Source organism: Acromyrmex echinatior, chromosome 10, assembly GCF_024713525.1.
Source record: "Acromyrmex echinatior isolate Ae372 chromosome 10, ASM2471352v2, whole genome shotgun sequence".
Classification (NCBI taxonomy): Eukaryota; Metazoa; Arthropoda; class Insecta; order Hymenoptera; family Formicidae; genus Acromyrmex; species Acromyrmex echinatior.
Window position 1 is genome coordinate 8,839,292 of NC_141861.1, and position 21,041 is coordinate 8,860,332.

The window sequence follows — 21,041 nt, forward strand, 5'->3', positions numbered from 1 at the left end:
ATATGTAAAAAGATATTTATCTTCGAACATTTTTTTATCTTTTATTAATATTTTACATACTTATGTTTAATTCTATGATATTTTATTATATAATAGATATTTTAGTTTTTAATGTTTTTATGCTAAAACGAAGATAGTGAATTAAACAAAAATAGGCAAAATTTTTGTTTATTTAATACTTATATCTTATTATCCATAATGGTTGTGATAAAAAAGTAAAAAAGTAATGATAACAGACTCAATTTTGTTACTTGTTACTAAAGAAAACGTCGTTACTTTTTCATTACTAATAAAAAAAGTAATGGGCGTTACCAAATCATTACCAAAAAAAAATAACAAAAATGTAACGTCGTTATAATGCCCTATATTTAATGTTATGCAGTTTCTTTTTTGTTACATGTCATCGTCTTTAAATTGCTACTCTTAGCATTTTCCGAAATGTCACATAATTTGCTGTCGACAAAATTTTCTTCAATTCGAATGTACATATATGAGTTGCATCTTGCTTCTAAAGTTTAAAGCCTAATCTATAATATTTCTCTCTTCCTGTTTCTTGCTTTTTACCTCTTGTTTTTTTTGTCTTTGCAATCGATCGACAATCGTGTTTCTTCGTCACGTGCTTCTTGTTTCTTCCCAAGTCCGTTAACTTCTATCTCGCCACAGAAAACGACGAAATAGAAGATTCGAAAAAACAAGAAATAAAAAATAGTAAACAAAATAAATAAAAATACAGATTGAGCTCTCGAGATATTAAACTAATAATTAATTAAAAAATGGGCAATTGAGAGTTTTAATACGCGGTAATTAGTGCAATTATATTTTCAAACAATGTGTTTCAAATAATGTGTTTTACATCTCATTAATTACCGCGTATTAAAACTCTCAATTGCCTATTTTTTAATTATTAGTTTAATAAGAAGTAAGAAATAGTCCATATTCGTAATTAATTTTTATTTTAAGATCGTCTTAAAATAATATGGTTCTGACATTAGCTTGTGACATCTTAAGACTGCACTTAAGAATGTTTTAAGTATAAGAACCAACTTGAATACCAGAAACAAAGAGCACATTGTAGATTAAGCTAAACTCCATATGTATTGTTTCTCCTAGGTATGTATAATTGTCCTATCGACAGCTAGAAAGGCGAGGAAAAAGAGAATGAGGGTCTTGCAGCGTGTTCGGGGTACACAGTTCCACGATTTCGTCGAACGACCTCGAGGTCTCGAGTCTTCGGCATATTGGCATCCAAGTCGCGTGTACGAACGGACAGCGGTGATATGAAGAAACATATAAGCGCGCATACATTGGTACAACCGCAGGTCGGACCTCCTTGTACATCGCAATGATCATCACGGAGGTCACCGCACGGCCTCTGAGAGGAAGATATAGAAAAAGAAAGAAGGAGACAGAGGTAATGATTAGGTGGGGCGTAGGTGGCTGTAGGGAACATCATTGTGTCGTCAAATGACACAAAAGCGACGACGTATAAAAGTACGGACAATCTTACCCCGAGGCATCAGTCCTCTTCTGGTGGTCCTCTCGCGCGCAAACATGGTCGACACGGTAAGGGAGAAAAGAGAGAAGCTGGAAGACATACTCAAGCATTAGAATCTTCTTTTCAGTTATCCTTTGAAATGATTGTGTCCGAAAGACTGTATTTTGTAATCGGTTCCCACGCTTACTTAAGTACTTTTATCATCAAATATCAATGACCACGCATGTGTAAAAAATCTTGACTACGTTCGATTTGGACTCTCACGTGCTGTAGCTTCATTCTATCTTTACTGCTCATTACATCATACATTACTACGGAAAAAAGATGGAATGAAGTTTACAGCACGTGAGCGTCAAAATCGAACGCAGACCTTGTGTAACATTACTATAAAATACGTATCGATGCTAAAGTGTTTTAAGGCTGGAGAATAGAGTTTTGCAGAACGTATAATGTATAAAGTATAAGAAGATTAACTAATCAGTCTTTTGTTTCATGAAAAGGAAGGAAATAAAAGGACTCTTCTTAGTTCATTTATACATTATGCGTTGTGCAAGATTCGATACGTCCACTCTTAGAGCTGTAGCGGAAAGGCTGACTTATAATATCTTAAGATGCAATGTCTTATGAGCTTATGATGTTAAGTCTTATGGGCCTTCTACAATAAGCCATTAATCATAGATCAGAAGCTAAAAATTAACCAATCACAATCCTGAATTTTTAGCTTCTGATTAATGACTTATTGTAGAAGACCCATTACGTCTTTAGTAACGCACAAGAACTGTCTTATGACTTATATCTTAAAAGCACTTTATATTTATACACCTTTAAGACATAAGATAGTTCTTGTGCATTATTAAAGACATAAGACTTAAGTCATAAGATACTGTCTTAAGACTATAAGCCTTTCTGCTAAGATCCCAGAGATTCGATAAGGTAATTGGAGTGTTGCTGATTTCACATTAATTTTCAGCTCTTTTTCTTTCTGGGACTGGCGGTGCTCGCTCGAGGGGCAGTGGTGCCTGCCGTGCCAGCGGCAGCAGCGGTGGTGCCTCTGGCGAAGCTGGAGGAGTTCGATCCAGCGCCACAGTACAGCTTCGCGTATGACGTGCAGGATGCGGTGACCGGTGACTCCAAGGCCCAGTATGAGACCCGCAACGGCGACATCGTGCGCGGCAGTTATAGCCTGATCGAGGCCGACGGTACGCGTCGCATCGTCGAGTACACCGCGGACCCGATCAACGGCTTCAATGCGATCGTCAGCAGAGAACCGGTGGTCGCCGCCATAGCGGCACCAGTGTTACCGCTCAGACCGGCCGCGTTGACTCCAGTTGGCATACCGACAACACCCGCCGCTGCCCCGGCACCGTCGATCCCCGCCGTCGGGCCCGATTCCGACGTCGAGGTACTCGACACCCGGTCGGGTCCCTTAAAAGCGAAACCAACGACGCGCGAGCAAGAGATCCAGCGTCAACAGTTGCAACAGTTGCAGCGGCTGCAGGAGCAACAGCACCAGCAACAGGAGCAGCAGCAGCTGCGACAATTGCAGCAGCTGCAGGAGCAGCAGAGACAACGGTCGTCGAAATTACAGATCCAGAAGCATCAACCACAAGAGCAGCAGCAGGAACAACAGACCGCGCAACAATCCGCACGGATCGTCGGACCGACGGCTGGACAAATCGAGCGACAAGTCGCGAATCCCCAATTGATCAATCTTCCAGCTGCTGCCAGGGCGATAGCCACGTACCCCGCTTACCCTTACGCCGCGTATAGCGCCGCGTACTCTTCGCCGTTCGCCTACACTGCACCCCTCAACGGCCTGACTTACACCCCCGCCGCCGCGTTGACGTAAACTATCCACGTATCTACCTCGAATTATTATTTCTCCGCACGAAAAAAAGAAATAAATAAATTGGGTGGTACAGCAAACCTATAACTTACTGCGCGAATTCAACATCTAACTAAGAAGATTTGATGGTTTAACAAATCGCTAATGTTATTATATATAAGCTATATATATAAGCTGTCAACTTTGCTACTTTAACATAGAAAATTGACTGTTTGTATATTATGACTGTAGATTTGATGAATCAGCAAAGTTTTCAGCTGTGTTTTTTTTTCCGTGCGAATTATTTGTTAAGATTATTGACGACAAAAACTAGAATAAATTGTTTGCCATGAGTTACTTATACATCATCATCTCGTTTCTTCCTGACTGTTTCCTTAGTATCGAAACACAATAAGTGTAAGTCTTTAACTTTATAAGAACTGATCCATTATAACTGATTGTGAGAAGAATAATGACTATGATCGGTCAATTTCTTCAGACTGTTGTTTCGAGACTTACGAAAAATACTACTAGAATTGCGCGAAAAAATTATTGAAAATGATTAGAAAACCATAAATCGGATATTCTATTATACTATTCGTTCCAATTTTGCACTAATCTAACAATACTTTTTCATATATAAAATTTCTGCGATTGACATTCGTCAATTCTGTGCGTCATTTCTGTGATGTCTATTTACAATTTTAAGTAGGTATATAAATCAATCTGAGCATCGGATTAGCATCTTAAGACATTACTTAAAACGGTCTTGAAATAAGAATCAACTATAATAAAATACTGGCATTTATTCTAACCGAAAAATACGAAGTAAAAAAGCGTAATTGGCCGAAATGATAAGAGACCGCTGACGAGACAGTCAATATATCCTAATTGATTACGTATCTTAAGTCGCATGCATGCTACAAAAATTGGATGGCATGTGCGCATCAAGTAAAAGCGACGAACTCTGAATGTGCGTCGATCAATGTCATCAACGAGTCGGTCGGCTGTCATGTTGGGACCCAATCCATCCAGCGTTCGCTATTACGTAAGTCGGGCCTGTTGTTACGCGCACCGGGCCCCTGTCGTCGTCTTTACGCAACATACGCCACGCATATATGTATAATACACGCATGCACGTAAGGCGACCTTCAGTTACGCGCATTTAATTTTAATGGTGAAAAGGAGATCATTATTACGACCATTAGTCTACAAATCGTAAAAACATGGTAATTGCCGTCTTCATCTTTGGAATGTCTTCATTTCACTCTTGATTGGCAGTTCACAATAAAAAGAATTGTCTTTTTATAATACGTCATTATCGTCGCCGCCTTTTCTTGAAAAGGGTATGTTTATATGCAACGACATGTACAGAAATTATATAATTATTGAACGAAACGTTTTACGTTTGAGAAAATTATATTCTGCGTAATACTTAAATTTTTTTAATAAAAATGAAAATGTTTATCATAAAAAAGATTATTTTTTATTATTGAGAAAAGTTATATATCAGTATGTAGAATCCTTGAAATAATGTGAAAAATGTTTCATATTTCGAAATCTCTTTTCACTGAGTAAGTAGTAAAGGTCAATGGATCAGGCAAGTAAACGCGGCCGCAGATGTCTGCCCAGTGAGCGATGTCTACTACTGTAGTAGCTTTTTTAACGCAAAAATCGTTGACAAAGTAAAATCAAGTAAAAGAACTGTTTTTATATATAAACATTTTTAAATTATGTCATAACTATTTGATCACCAACTTATTTATAATCATTTATTCATTAGCAAAAATAAGAACACAAAAGAAATAGTAAATATGCAGAAAATATATGAATATAAAAAAATACAAATATGAACGTATCAAGATTGGAAATTACCGTTTTTTTAAATAAAATATTTGTGTATTTTTTTTTATAAATCAGAAAAGATTAAATTCTTTTATTTTTTAAATCTTTTTGAGTAATAGAATACACACTTGAATAAAACCATTTCTTGGAAAAACATTCCTTTTTGTTTAAATCTCTGATAATTTAGATAAATTCTGATCTAAAAATAATTTTGTTGGATCACCAAAATAATTATGTAAGAAACTCAAGCATGATGAAAGCAGTGTTACAAAAAGTTTAATTGTACAACAACCAGTTTCAACGTCCTATACATTATTTTGATATAGTGTAACAAAATTATTTTTAGATTTACATCTCTAATTATTTTTCAACAAAAATATTTCAACAAAATCGTTCTTTTCTTGTATACTTTTTTATTTTATATATTACGCAAACACCTAAACAACAAAACTGTAACAATTAATATAAAAAAAATTTTGGCTAACATAAAGTTTTAATATAAATCAATTGAAATTCAAGTATTGCGATATTTGCGTCGTTTATTACGAAAGATTATGTAAGACTTAAGCATTGACTATTATTTGCAGAGACATGTCATCCAGGAACCACATCGGTCATTCCTCGAATAAAACAGAAGTTTCAGAAAAGAGTAACACGTAATTCGGACGTCATAAAAAAGCTCTCTCTCTCTCTCTCTCTCTCTCTCTCTCTCTCTCGCTCTCTCTCTTTCTCTTTCTCTCTGTTCGTCTCTCCAAGTCGTACAAAACAGAGTGCAGCGAAACGAAAAAGGAACGAGAAGGAGAGTGGTTCGCATTCGCGAATCGACTTTCACCGAACAGAAAACGCGACTGCAGCCGCGGCCGTCAAAGAACCGCGCCCAATGTCACTATGCGGCACCTCGTAATCGCGCCCCGTATTACGTACGCACAAAAGACCGGTCCACTTTTGACAGAGAGACCGGTCGGGAATCCGAGCGAACAGGCGAATCGCCGCGGGCGAGAATCGAGTCGCGATACGTCCCACGCTGATTCATTATAGATGATTTTAATTGCCGTCTCTGACTTTGACAGAGAGTTTATCACTTGCCTATCAGGTACTTTTGCGAAAAATTGATAAGAGGAAAAAAAATGTCAGGTTTCATTGAATTTTTATTATTATTTGATTCCTCGTTTAATTGAAATTTGAGAAATGAAGGGAAACATGATATATTCAACGAAATACAGCCGTAGAAAAAAATCGCTCCTCTCGCTCGATTGTATCAATTTATCATAAGGCGTAATTAATTACGTAGGGTCACTTAACGTGATGCGCGAAATCGCGTCGTTATTAACGACATTAACACTCGATTTGCAAAGCATGCACGTAGCACTTGCGGTAACTGCAACTACATCGTGACTGGAGTACCTTACGTTTAAATTGATGAATTAAACGAACAGTACATTGCGCACCCATGTCAGATTAATTCAATCAGATTAATACAATGTTTATCTTCATTTTATTTTTAAATTAAATTACACTTTGCTGTATTAAAAGAGATCATGCCTATACAAGTTCAAGTAATTACCGGGATAAATTGTTGGCAAATTTAACATAGTCTTTTATCATCATTTAAAACAAATCATCGATTCTCTTTATCTCTCTATAAATGGAAGAAAGTTATATATGCTGCCTTGAAATATTTTTTATAAAGATATGAAATTAAATCTATTTCACATTACAATATTTATTAAGTGGCAATTTATTAAGGATATAAATTTTTTCAAAAATTGATATCTACAGTAATCTAATTGCAATGAATCACGAAATCAAATCGAAATGAACGGAGTGTACTGTCGGCTTTAAACGGATATTTTCGACAAAACGAATAAAAGATCCTGCATGTACGATCCTCGACAGAATATTTGAGCTCACCGATTAAGGTTACATGATTTTTTTATTATTTAACCACACTCACGTGGACCAAGGTTATCAACGAAAGTGAAAAAGGGGTCGAGTAAATGCCGCACTCATTTAATGGATATCGAATGTTTCCCCAAACTCGTTGAAAAATTACTCGCTGTCAACTGATCTTCTTACTTTTTATAAATCACTGTCCGGCGATGGTATCCACGGGTGAAGCTACAAGTAAAATTTAAATCAAGGATCTTTCTTCGACCCCATCATTTCTCATCGGCGCATCGTAATCCGAGGGATCGTCTCATTTTAAAGTGCATAAACGAAGCAGATGTTAAGGCAGTCCATTTTATTATTAATGACAGTTGTCATGAGCGTCAAATAAATTATTGACGAAAAAGGATAAAAAAAATGAGGAAGAATATAAAGAATTAATTCTTTATATTCTCAGAAAGTAGAATTCACTGTTTATTTATATATTTACCTTGTTCTTAATTATCAGCAAGGGATGTGTGCCATCATATAGTTAAAAATTCAGAATAAAAATAAATAGTATGAAACACGTAAAGATTCTCCTGCATTATACTGATTAAGGAGTTTGATCACTCCTTAGCTATTGGCGTGTTTCATACTTTTTACTTTTATTCTGAATTTTTAGCTATAAAATATCGAAGATATGTCGCACATATGAAAGGCGAAAAGCAAACGGGACGATATCACAGATTAAATATAGTATATATTATATATTTTATATTAAAATGCAATTTCACGTTACGTTGTATGTTGTGGGCATCACAATTTTAAAATCTTATCGACTCCAAAAATATCTTGACTGCATCTTTATTCACTCGCGTCATTAAGAACTCTCTTACGACACTCTCGCGATTTAACGATTGTGCAACTGTACGCCTCCCTTCATTGAAAATTATACGATCCTTTTTTCTTTACTTCTAAAAGTCATTTTATCTCCCACGTGCGCGTCTAGAATTATTAGTGGCTTATCCTTACAAAACAAGAAATCGCGCTAATGAGAAACCGTGAAAATCAAGTGAGATACGAGATAAGAACAAGATCAGGCCAATAAATATTAATTGAGGATTAACCATGTTGATTTGTTGTCGTGAAGGAAGGTTATTCGCGATATATCCACTCACCATAACGTGATCGCGCCCTCGAATTTGCATAGCTAATGACCGGTTTCAACAAGCTTGATTTAATTATATTTTAATACATTGATGTTGGATCCCTTCAGTTTCAACTCTATACACAAAGAAAATATTTAACAAGTCTTGTCTCAGAACTACTTTCTATAGCAACTACCTCTTTACAATTTAATTGTATAACCGAATATTTATAATAATAATAAATTGAGGACCAAAAAGAAAAAGCTAGAATTGAATAAAAATTGGAAAAGTGAGTGTCTGTTAATTCGAAACTTCAATCTTGAGAAATGATCAAGATGTTTGATAAATAAAATGATCCTGGTACTATTAATGGATCTAATATATGAATCATGTATTAGCATAATATATAAGCAATTCAAAATATATAAGAACGGTAACCTTTAGTATCAAGGCCGTTATTGTAGACGGTATTTCAATATGTAGATCACTATACCGATCATTTTCGTGGAATCGTCTGGTCGAGAAATAACGCGTGTACGCGCTTCCCGAAAAGTGCGAGTGGTCTGCCTGCCCTGTTACGCAACGCAATTTAAATCGAGGCCTGGAATTTGGACGCCTTTCTCCCACGGCAAATGAATTCAGCGCGGCGCCGTGCGAACGAATGAGCTCGAATTTGGTTGGCGTGTATACGTAATTCTTCTTCCTACGTTTCTTTGCTTCCTTACGTGCTCGCTTATGCTCGAGACTTATGCCGATATTCATAGTGGGTTCTTATATTCAAGATCGTCTTAAGTACAGTCTTAAGACGTCATAAGCCAATCACAAGGTCGCTATTCATAGTCGGTTCTTATTTTATCCTTCTTAAGTAATATCTTTAGATGTTAATACGGCTGTGTGATTGAATTATGACATCTTAAGACAACATTTAAAATGATCCTAAAATAAAAAGTGACTATGGATGGTATTCATAATTTGTTCTTATTTTAAGACTGCTTTAAGAAATGTCTTAAGATGAAATGCTGCTCTATAATTGACTTATAACATGTTAAGACTGTATTTAAGACAAAATTAAATCTACAATAAATACCGGTCTATGAAAACTGATCGTGATCTTCGGGATTTGAAGCTTCAAGTGTACCTTTAATGGATTTTATTTTAAATAAATCTTTAAGAAGACGGGAGAAAGCCACTATAATGATGCTGAAAAGTATCATTTTAAGGCAAGGTATACAGTGAAAATAATGAATTATAACAAACATTTATTCAAAAAAGAATATTTTTCTCTCTGTAAGATTTAAAAAATAAATCCTCCTAAATGTTAATTTGTCACTAGTAATGTGAGATATAAAAGTCGAAATTAAATTAACTGTTTCGATGATAGAATATTGTAATTTTTATTTTTAGCGATTATCAGGTTCGGATAAAATTGCACTTAAAATTATATAAATCATCCGAAATCAAATCGGATACATTACGATGTAATATAATTAGGCGAATACAATGTGGTAGAATTATTCGGCAGAATGTTCAATGGTTCAATTATCTGAATGAGTCGAATTAACGTGACCCATGTCGCACGCAGCGCGAGTCATCGCCGATCGGCGGAACACGACGGGCGACATTGCATTCGCAAAATTGGTGTCTTTCCATTGTCATGCCCGCGATTCTTAGGCGATGCAACGGCACTTTTGCAATCGGCCGATCGAGACCGGCGAACAAAAGTGGAGGCTCCGCGATCCTTGCGCGGCCGCGCGTCTTTGGGAGGTGCTCGAGAAAGGACGAGCGAAAAGCGGAGAAAGTGGGTCAATTCTGGCGAACGCCAGAAATAACGTGATGCCGATCGCCACGGTATTACGCGCGAAAGTTTACCCCATGCATCAAGGGCGTGTGCGGCCCGTTCAAGGACCGAGAAATTTAATGCTGCTTGTTTTCGGGGCGAGCCGTTACAAAAGTCAAATCGAATCTAGAAACAGATCGTTTAAAGTACCGACAAAATTTGAAAATTCATTCCTCTTTATTTTGATATCATTGTGAGACAGCTATTTTTAATTCTTATGATGATTTACATTATTCGATACCTGAAATATCATATTCTAGATTTGATAAAAGTTGTTTCACGAAAGTATGAATAATAATTTACAAGGCATAATTTTGTAGATATTATAAGATTAAATCACGAGTTATGTAATTGGAAATTAGAGCGAGTAATAAAGTGGCAGATAATATCATAAAAATCAAATAGCTGTAAAGTGTTATTTCTGTTTTTAAGAACTAAAATTTATTTATGTTTTATAATCCGTATTGGTGTTTAATATCGCACATCATAAATACATCACAGGGACAGCTCTCGATAATCTTGAATCGCGAGAGTGTCGGTGTTCGAAACGATGCGAAATAGATTCGGCATAAACGACAGCAGCGAGCAATTTCGACACCATGTAGTGAATTTATATTAGCATGACGACACAGAACAATACGAATTGCAATCGCGATCTAGAATGTCGCATATGACGCACACGATTAGCACATCATATATGGTAATCGCTCGATATCTAGATTTTGACTGCTTTAATTATTTCGCCATTCTTTTCTCGGAAATTTCAGAACAGTAAGAGTGCTTAAATAAATATTGATACGTGAACTTTTTGATTAATACGATGTCATCTGTTTGATAAACAGAAAATAGTGGGTATCCTTCGAAACAAGAACAAAAATTTGGTAAAAATTGTTAAATACTTCAATTTGTGAATATATCATATAAGTAATTAAACGTGAATTTTAGGTATTTTTCTAAAATATTTTTTCTTTATAATATTTTTACTATCCTGCAAAAACTTTAAATGTTTCATAAACAAAGAATGAAAATGTATTTATATATTTGAACGTAAATTATAATATGTTAGAATATTTGTGTGATCCTTTGGTATCATATAAGAGACATAATACTTGGATGATTATTTTATGAATGCAATAAAATTAATCAATATAACAAATCAAAATAATCTTTCTGATTACTTTCCATCAGTGATTTCATAAATTATTTAGATATTTCTATTTTATCTTTATATTCAGTTGATTGAAATCGTAATGAATTTATTAAAATTGATCATTAATACCGCAAATGTGTAATATTCCTGTCTACCTATTTTGATTTTGTGTATTTCATTTTTCTTTATCTTTTTTTATTTTAAATTGATTATAATATTCGAATTGGAAGACTTTGACTCTGTCCGTTTATATTTTAATTTTTTGCAAATATTTTTGTATTGCACATATAAATATGGAATACAATTCATATACTCGTCATTAGGCATATATACTATTACAAGTAATTCGCTTAAATGTAAGTAGCCAACATATACTGTACATTTAATTTTAATACATATGTACATGTATTAACATATTACATGATGTACGGCAGGAAATGGTTAACAAGGTTTCGAAAGCAAATAGTCTCAAATATGTATGTAATTTCTTTAATCAGTCACATAAAAAGAACATGTACATGATATAAAAATAAATAAGTTCGGCCTGAGTCGACAATGTAGATTGGCGTGGTCAACACGATTAGTGGATGTAGGCAGTTGGGGCGGCATAAGAAATGGCAGATGCAGCCGGGGTGGCGTAGGAGATGGCAGATGCAGCCGGGGCGGCGTAGGAGATGGCAGGTGCAGCAGCAATTTTAGCAAGAGGAGCTGCTAGAGGGGCGGCGTGCGCGGCATACGCAAGAGGAGAGGCGTGCGCGGCATACGCGAGAGGAGAGGCGTGCGCGGCATACGCGAGAGGAGAGGCGTGCGCGGCATACGCGAGAGGAGAGGCGTGCGCGGCATATGCGAGAGGAGAGGCGTGGGCGGTGTAGGTAAGGGGTGCAGCGTGTGCGAAGTGAGCTACGGCAGGGGCGGCGATTTTAGCTACGGGGGCGGTATAGGTGAGGGGAGCAGCAATCGGGGCGGCCAGCTTGGCGACGGGAGCGGCGTAGGCGAGGGGTGCAGCAGCTACTGGGGTGGCCAGCTTGGCGATGGGAGCGGCGATCTTGGCGACTGGGGCAGCGTAGGCAAGGGGTGCAGCGTGTGCGACATGTGCGATGGGGGCAGCAACTGGGGCGACGGCTTTGACAGCAACGGCGGCGGGTTCCTTGCGGACTACGGCGTTGAATCCGTTGACTGAGTCAGCGGTGTAGTCAACAGTGCGCCTGGTGCCATCAGCTTCCAAGAGGGAATAGCTACCCTGGACGAGGTCGCCGTCACGGGTTTCGTGTTGGCTCTTGGCATCTCCGGTCAGGCTGTCGTGCACGTCGTAGGCGTAGCTGTATTGTGGATGCGGGTCGAAGTCGGCGTCGATAGCCTTAGCCACCACTGCCTTGGCAACGGGAGCGGCGGCGACGATTGCGGGTCCCGCGGCATAAGCCAAGGGGGCGGCGGGCGCAAGAACACCGGCGTTGGCGACGGCCACGAAGGCAGCAAACACGACAAACTGCAAAAGAATATTGGTAAAATCTCTATTCTGTCTGTTTTACGAGAGAACTTGACAATATCAAATTGATCTTGATTTTACATTTCGATGTGCACTTGAAATTTGCGCGAGGAGCAATTCCTATTGAGGTGCACTCGCGAATTTTAATATTATTACGAAAGCGAATTCCAAAAAGTAAATCTTTGTTTCAAGAGCACTTCGAGTGTACAACAAAGTTTAATAAATAATAGATTTTAAACACAGTCTAACGGATTTGGAAAATCCTCAGCGTTTGCGATCCTCTACCCACCTTGAATGCCATTCTTGAGTAGATTTGGTTGGTTTGGATCGACCAAAGCAAGACTGATGATGTGCAATGTTGATCGCGACCGCTTTATATACCCGGTGGTCTGGTCCACCACTGTATGAATCCCCACCGTCGATCTTAGTGTCGGACTTTGAAAGTTCGTCGGCGTTGACTGCCGACCGCACTTGAACTTGGCCGGCACTTGCAATCGCGCACCCTCGCTCCTGATAGTTCGCGGACACTTGAAAGGATCTATCTCAGCAATTTTTTAGGCGAAGACGGAAGTAGTTCCAAGTGATTTTGGTATAATCGAATTATGACAATTCTGGTTTTTCTCATTTCGATACCATGCACCATGTACCATGTGAATGAGACAAAGAGAATGACATTTTTTTAGGCATACCTTATTAACTGAATTGTGTAAAGAGTTTCGTCAATTTTATACTATAAAATGGGATAATTTTCGTCCAGACGAGACGAGCTTTTTCAAAATCCAAATTTAAAAAAAATCTAGATATTTAAATGTTTGTCTAAAATCAGGACATAAGATATTATATCTCGATTTTAGGAATTTACTCCATTTTACAGTATAAAATTGACGTATCAAACGAGTAATTATAACAACAATAAACAATTTCTTAATTTGGGATGGAATATAAAAATTACAGAAATAATTTTAATTTTCTTATCTCGACATTAAATTCTTCATTATAGAATTTTTTATACTATTATTGCATTATTAACTAAGCAATAAAAAGTTGCTCTTTGACAGCAAAATAAAAAAATAAAAAGTATTATTGCTACTTTTTTACCGTATTAACGAATTTATTCTATTTATAAAACAAATTCGAAAAAATATAAATCGCAATACGCGTTTATTTATATCAATCATTCTGCGTTTATTTCTTGGAGGATACTGCAAATCAATTCATTCGTTTCTTTTTCATCTTTCGGCATAACTTTTTGCGTCATTGTGCAATATCCCTGTTCTATACATTACTGACCCTGCCAAATTACGCTTTTCGTACGCGGTCCTTGAACGAGACGCCGATTTCTCGAAAGACATCAGTCGAGAATGGATTAGAAAATTTAAATTATAATACAGATTTCCAACATGATATGAGAGAAAGTTTGCGTCATTAGACTCAGCAAAAAATAAACTAAGAATTCAAAGCCATCGGGATAAGAGTTAATGTATAGATGTGTTTGATCGTCAAGTTGATCGTCATGTCAATATGTGACAATTCTAATTTTATTCTTAGAATGTGATTTTAATAATTCAGCAGGTACAATAGAGATATTTAAAAAAATATTATTACGTCCGTGTACTCCCATGGTTTTTGAATCCATTCTTCAAATTATAGTCTGCGGCTTGAACATTCTCTATTTACATTATTTAAATATATGACAAATTACAAAATTTGTTAAGTGTGAGAGTAAAAATTTTATTGTTTCTGTTAAAATTGATATTAATTAATATTATAATAAATAATGTTTAATTCTGTACATTCACACATTTATAACTTTATAAAAAATAAATACAACAAACAAGAAAATAATAAAATTATAAATATTCTAATTTTATAAGTAAATGAATGATTACAAAATTATAATATTTATAATTTCATTTAATAAAAATACAATAGATTTATGTGTATTGTATTTATTTTTATATTATATTTATATTATAGCGCGCCTTTCTTCCTACAATATGTTGTAATAATGCGATCCCGATCTGTCACGACACATTTGGCAAAGACACGTAAATCGGAATGGCTTGAAAGTTTCTACAAAGGAACAATAATTCCTTCATTATAATTATGATCAATTGTTCCGGGATATTTGATATCTTCCTACGCACAAGAGATAGTGTCGGAAATATGAAAATCATGAATATACATATCGTTCGTCATTGTCGTGAAACTTTCAAGCCATTCCGATTTACGTGTCTTTGCCAAATGTGTCGCGACAGACCGGGATCGCATTATTGCGACATATCGTCTAACGTCGTCGGGGCCCGTGCCAGAGAGAAAAAGAGAAGTGGAGCACTTTCATAAAGAAGAAATAGGTGGGTCGCCCGAATATCGCGCGTTCGGGGCCCGTGCCCCGAATCGATCGCAAGCCCGCGGGCATTATCGGCCAGTTTTGTGCTGATCGAGGTTCGAGATTTCGCTCGTCATCGTCGTTTTTGTCGTCCATTCTGCTGACTGATCCACTGCCCACAAGATCCGTGTGAAATCGTTATTTTATCCACAATTTAAAGAGAAAATCGAGGGTTTCAATCCGGGACCAATATCTGAAAATTAACAATTGAAACACAAAGAAGCCGAAAATTTTGAACGTACGCGCGATCAAAGAAGAGACTTTTGGAAATTTGAAATATGTTTTGCATCAAGCAAATCGTTTTTGCAGTATTTTTCGGATATAATCTTTTACAGATTTTAATTTATGCTGTGAATGAAAGACTACACACAAATATAATTATATTTGAATTATACAAATTATTGATTATGAATTTTTTCTTTTGAATGTGTTGTTCAGAAAGATATGTTGAAAAAGATTTAATTAATAAAAAAGAAGAAAGAATTCAAGTCCTCTATTTTCAATATAATAAAAGAAAACATCAAATGTGATAAGGAATGATAACGTAATGAGTAATATTATCAATTAATTTAAAATGCAATCTTACGATATGCGATTGCATCGTCGCATTGGATACGCAGTTAGCAACAAATATGTTGTAATAATGTTAACGATGTATAAAATGCATGTGATGCTTCTCCATAAGAAGGACAATTAACGAGGTACGAACATAAATTCATTTGGCGTAAAGAAAGAAAAAAAAAGAAAGGAAAAGAGACCTGTTGGCTTTGATTCAGCCGATTATGGGAACGATCGAAGGTCGTGCCAGGAAGTAAATGCAGTGAATCGGCAGTAAATTACATACCGGATGACCCGGACGTTGAAATCGAGCTTGCCTTCTTAGGAACAACGCTTTGATCCGGATCCCTGCGGCGCGTGTCAATTATCGGAACAAGTCTTATTATAATTTCAAGTCAAGCCGCTTGCATTATCGCGACTCAAAATGTATGTTTTATTTATATATATTAAAATTAATGACCTTCGCTTCTCTCAACATGAAAAGATCATACGCGCATCTTTCACTTGTACCAGCTTCGAAAAATGCAACAAACATCGCGATATGTACGTACAATTTTAATATAATATGCAATATTGAGTACCAGTCCACTTAATGTAAAAATAAAATGCTTATGTATCAAAGCATTCGATTGACCAATCAGAAGAATTTTTATTGATTAATTTATTTATTGAATGCTTCAAAGTATTTGCAACACTAAGTGGACCGCAACTATTTTAAATAGGCTAATATAATCATGCACACATCGAGATCTCTCTTTATTATTTTATCTGATGTGTATCATCTTTCTTCAATAAATATTAAAATCCCTAGCAAAAACTAATTAACAATAACATAACACATACTCCAGTTTCGTTCTACAAGATCGTGTTTGAATTAAAAATTGTAAAAATTCGTACAAAAATATTATAATATTAAGCATCAAGACTCATCTTGACCGAATATGGCCTTCTTCATTCATTTGTGTTGAACATTTCTCGGTTTTTACTTTAATATTATTTAATAATATAACTGTTAGTTATAATTTTCCACTCAACAATAAAACTGTAATATAATTGCAACAATTATATGAATGAAAAATTATAACCAACAGCTGTTATTATTAGTTAGTATTTGCTGGATCGATATAAATACTTCATACATTTATTACGAGTTATAATTTGCAACTTGTGTGTTGCAGGTATGTATAAAGTTTGAAATTAGAATTAATTGTATGTGAAATTAAATTATGTAAATTTCCTTTAATGTTTTATGTTCCGATTTCCATATATTAGAATTATTACTTCCGAATGGAGTTCGCTCTCTTATTACATATACGCGTTAGCTAACGTGCGTTTCGTGAAGATTACAATCCATCAAGCTTCAAAATTACGAGACAACGTGTTTCGAAACGATTCGCATAATTATCTGAACTGGTGATACCCGGGTAGGCGGCCTATGTATCCATTAACTTCTGGCCTGAGTACTGATCGACACACTATCGCTGTTACTCACGCAAGTTGATGCAAGTAGCATCATGTCACTTTTTATTGCACAGTACTATGCAACTTGTCACATCGATTGCGTTCCGTATTACGAGGGAATGCTTGGCAATTAAGATTAAATATTTAATCAAGAGTATCTGGCTATAATATTTTTGGTTTCAATTGTCAAAATTACTTATGAACTCTATTCAGCAAAAAAATTATTTTACAAAATTATTTTACAAAAAAAAAAACATGTATATGCTAATATAATTTTTAAGCAAATGAAATAATCATAAAAAAAACACCGTAATATAAAACACCGTAATATAAAAACTTCAATAAAGATCAGAATATCCAAACCAAATGAGTAATGGAGAATTAAGAAAGAATTCTTATTTCGCGCGGCATTAAAGTTACCGATCAGAGTTAAAAAAAAATTTGCGAAGAGAACAAAATGAGAAATGAATTCTGAGAAAGTTTATAAATAATGAGCAGATCTTCATAGATCCGACAGTTTTCATGAAGAGGAGAGAAGTTATGCTCTATATATATAAACCAAGACTGCAAATATAAGTATGATATAAAGAATATAGTATGATATAAAGAAATACTTTATAAAAATATTTAGTTGTATTCGCTCGTTTACGTGCGATTATGTAACTGAAAGTAAAAAGATCGCACTTAAAAATCTAAAATATTTTTATCGAGTCTGCAAATTGACATCCATACTTTTGCATCAGAAAACAATCTTATTTTATGTAAAAGGACGTACAATCTTTAAAGAAGAAAAATATTCCTTAAAATATGATGTTTGGAGCCTTTCTGATGGAAAGTCTTGAAATATAAGAAATATAAGTATTACAAGGTCTTAACGATCATGGACAGATAATCAATATCAGTGCGCGAGATCATTTTCGTATAATTATTTTTGCATTACATTAATCATTTTATTCTATATTAAGAATCCTACAAATTGTATGGATTTTCGTAATTTACTGACAAAACTCATCAAATTCACAAAAGCATACGTAAGAAAAGAAAAGAAGAAATTTGGAGAAAAATAAAGAGTAAAAGAATAAATGCTCTGTAATAACCTTTGATGGAACAGGCGAGTTGAACGGAGAAGGATCAGGTAACTTGTGGCAAGGACGTGGCCTAGTCCCCGACGATGACGACCGGTGTTCGTTGGTCCTTCAAGATGCGAGAGCAGGGGCCCGATCCGATCCCGGCTCGTCGCTCTCATTGGGCGTGGTCCGATTTCTTGCTCAATTTTGCGCTCTTCGCGACCGCGAATCAGGTAGCCGTCGAAGGTACCGTCACCCAGTTACATCAGTGAGCGGGTACAATTTAATATGTGTGTGTGTGTGTGTGTGTGTGTATGTGTGTGTGTGTGTGGCGGTAATGTGATGTGATGTGGTGTGGGCTTCCAGGGCTCCCGGCAGAGTGGTATAAAAGCCGAAAACCATCTATCCATTGGTATCATTCGCATCAGACTTGCAAGATCGAACAAACTACCTGAGCAGCAATGGCTTTCAAGGTATTACATCCTTTTGAGTCCTTCTCGACATAAATTCAACCCACGCCGGGAAAGTATTGTTTTTCGGTTGATCCTCGATAATTCTCGTCGGTCTCGTGAAGTTCTTCACAATGCAAAGTTTATTTTTGATTGAGTTCTCCGTAATTACAATTCGAAAATAATAACGGTGATATCTTGTAATATCATTAATCAATATAAAAAAAATAGAGCAATTAACGATATTTGTGGGACGACTCAAAAGTAGCACATTTAACATTTTCCTACATAAATTCCGCAACAACTTTCACGCTACAAGTTTCTTCATGAAGTCTTTTATATCCCCCTTTAGATCGGATGAATTATTGTTTGCATTTTAAATTAAAATTTTATTACGAAGAGATTGGCAAAAGTGCATTATTAAAGTGCAAAATGCAAACGATGTTTATCATGATTTTCACTGAGTTATTTAATTTATATTAGTTAATATATTCTTTTCATATTGTGCACTGTTGTATCAATTCTGTATATCTATATATCTATCTATATGTTTTATATTCCTATCTAATTCTGTATTTCCAATTCTATTATAGTGACACTTTTCTTCCCAATTTTATTCGATTTATTTGCTACGTTTTTTCCTCTAGTTTATCGCTTTCGCCGCCCTGATCGCCGCCGCCAACGCCGGTATTATTGCGCCTGGTGCCCCTCTGGCCTATGCTGCGGCTCCCGCGGTTGTAGCCGCCCCCGTTGCCAAGGCCGTTGACGCAGACTTCGACCCGCACCCACAGTACAGCTATGCGTACGATGTGCACGACAGCCTGACTGGCGATGACAAGACCCAGCAGGAGACCCGTGATGGCGACCTCGTCCAGGGTAGCTACTCCCTCTTGGAAGCCGATGGCACCAGGCGCATCGTCGAATACGCTGCTGACCCAGTCAATGGATTCAACGCCGTAGTCCGCAAGGAACCCGCCGCCGTTGCTGTCAAGGCTGTCGCCCCGGTCGCCGCACCCCTCGCCTATGCTGCCCCGATCGCCAAGATCGCCACCCCTGTGGCCCACACCCCTCTGGCCCCTGCTCCTCTGGCCTACGCTGCCCCGATTGCGAAGATCGCCGCCCCCATAGCTCACGCTCCCTTCGCCTATACCGCACCGATCGCCAAGGTCGCCGCGCCCGCCGCCTTCTCCTACGCCGCCCCCGCTGCCTACCTCCACTGAACTGTGACCTGACCACCACTTAGGAATGATACTTATCGAATAAATCTCAGTTTTTGTAGCAAGTACATATAAGTCTTACGAAATTATCTTCGCCTATCTACAATGTATTTTCGTTAATTAAGCTGGACTTAGAAAAAAATCTGATTTAAATTGCGGGATTAGCAGCTGCGTTTCTTAGAAAGAGTACTTTTTTAATATATATATTAGAATCCATTTTATCATGCTGGAGAAATATCTTTAGCTATCTTTTTCTCGATGCGTGTGTGTATATTTTTCAATCATTTAGAATAAGATTTGGAATAATTGTGTTTTGAATGTTGTAATAATCATGATTTTCTCACAGAATCATTTTTTATTCGTAGTTATTGCTTCTTCCTAATTGTCATTATTATTAAGCTCTCAATGTTTAAAACTACTGAAAACGCAAAGTGTTGCAAAGTCTATTTTCCTCTTTATCGAAAATTACTCGAGCGAGCATCCATCAAACTCGGTAAAAACTCCATTATTCGGCATTTTCAAATTGGAATTGATGCTGTTTTCACGAACGACGAGCCCTGAAATTACATAATTCGGGAGAGACATGTGCACTCAAATGTTTAAACGCGAGTAATCGGCATAACGTAACATAATATGTTGTCCAATTTGCTGAAAAAGGGGGTAAAAAACTACATTGAAAGTTGTCGAGGAAACGTCGAATTCGACCGGGCCCAATTAGTGAAATTAGGTCAGGTACTACCTGCCGCGGACTCACCGGTGTTATCTCGTCTTTCCGTGACATTACCGCATTACCGATTCACGAGCGCTCGCTGAGCACTTTCTCCAACGAAGTGCCAGCATACGGATTACATAACGTCGATTACCACGCCTCGTCCAGCCAGCCCGACACACGCACCGGCCAGTCGACTCACGCGCATCGCATGTAATACGCGCGTAATGCGTAAAGGCGTGTTGCGTTATAGCCGGGAACCGTGGCCGGACCAGATTCGCGCAATGCCGTGCGAACCTTGATCTACTTACCGGTCTGGCATGGCCCGCAACGCGCAATGTTTCGTGCGTACCTCGGTTCTCTCGCCCACCTCTGGCTATTCTGGATATCCAGCCTGTTTTGGCAACGAGAATCAAATCTGGAGAGAAGTCTCTCGCGGATCCTGCGATTAGTTTATGTGGATATGAAATAGTTAACGTCGCATCTAGAAGACTAGAGATATGGGAGCCTGGAAAGGGAAGCAAACTTGAAATTTA

The 21,041-nt window shown here is 36.9% G+C and overlaps 3 protein-coding genes across 3 annotated transcripts; 2 read left to right on the forward strand and 1 right to left on the reverse strand.

Moving 5' to 3' along the window:
• Window positions 1–1,518: 1,518 nt before the first annotated feature.
• On the forward strand, window positions 1,519–3,681 carry CPR3 (cuticular protein 3). The gene is made up of 2 exons (XM_011063345.2): window positions 1,519–1,563; window positions 2,466–3,681. Exons 1-2 carry the CDS (start codon window positions 1,552–1,554, stop codon window positions 3,342–3,344), a joined length of 891 nt encoding a protein of 296 aa, XP_011061647.2. The 5' UTR covers window positions 1,519–1,551; the 3' UTR covers window positions 3,345–3,681.
• A 7,961-nt stretch (window positions 3,682–11,642) lies between these two features.
• Window positions 11,643–13,053, reverse strand: CPR2 (cuticular protein 2). The gene is made up of 2 exons (XM_087410308.1): window positions 12,945–13,053; window positions 11,643–12,655 (listed from the first exon to the last, which is right to left on the reverse strand). Exons 1-2 carry the CDS (start codon window positions 12,954–12,956, stop codon window positions 11,750–11,752), a joined length of 918 nt encoding a protein of 305 aa, XP_087266434.1. The 5' UTR covers window positions 12,957–13,053; the 3' UTR covers window positions 11,643–11,749.
• Window positions 13,054–18,493: 5,440 nt separating this feature from the next.
• CPR1 (cuticular protein 1) lies at window positions 18,494–20,144 on the forward strand. Its single transcript, XM_011063244.2, has 2 exons — window positions 18,494–18,603; window positions 19,227–20,144. The coding sequence occupies exons 1-2, from the start codon at window positions 18,592–18,594 to the stop codon at window positions 19,797–19,799; spliced, it is 585 nt and encodes a 194-aa protein (XP_011061546.1). The 5' UTR covers window positions 18,494–18,591; the 3' UTR covers window positions 19,800–20,144.
• The last annotated feature ends 897 nt before the right edge of the window (window positions 20,145–21,041 follow it).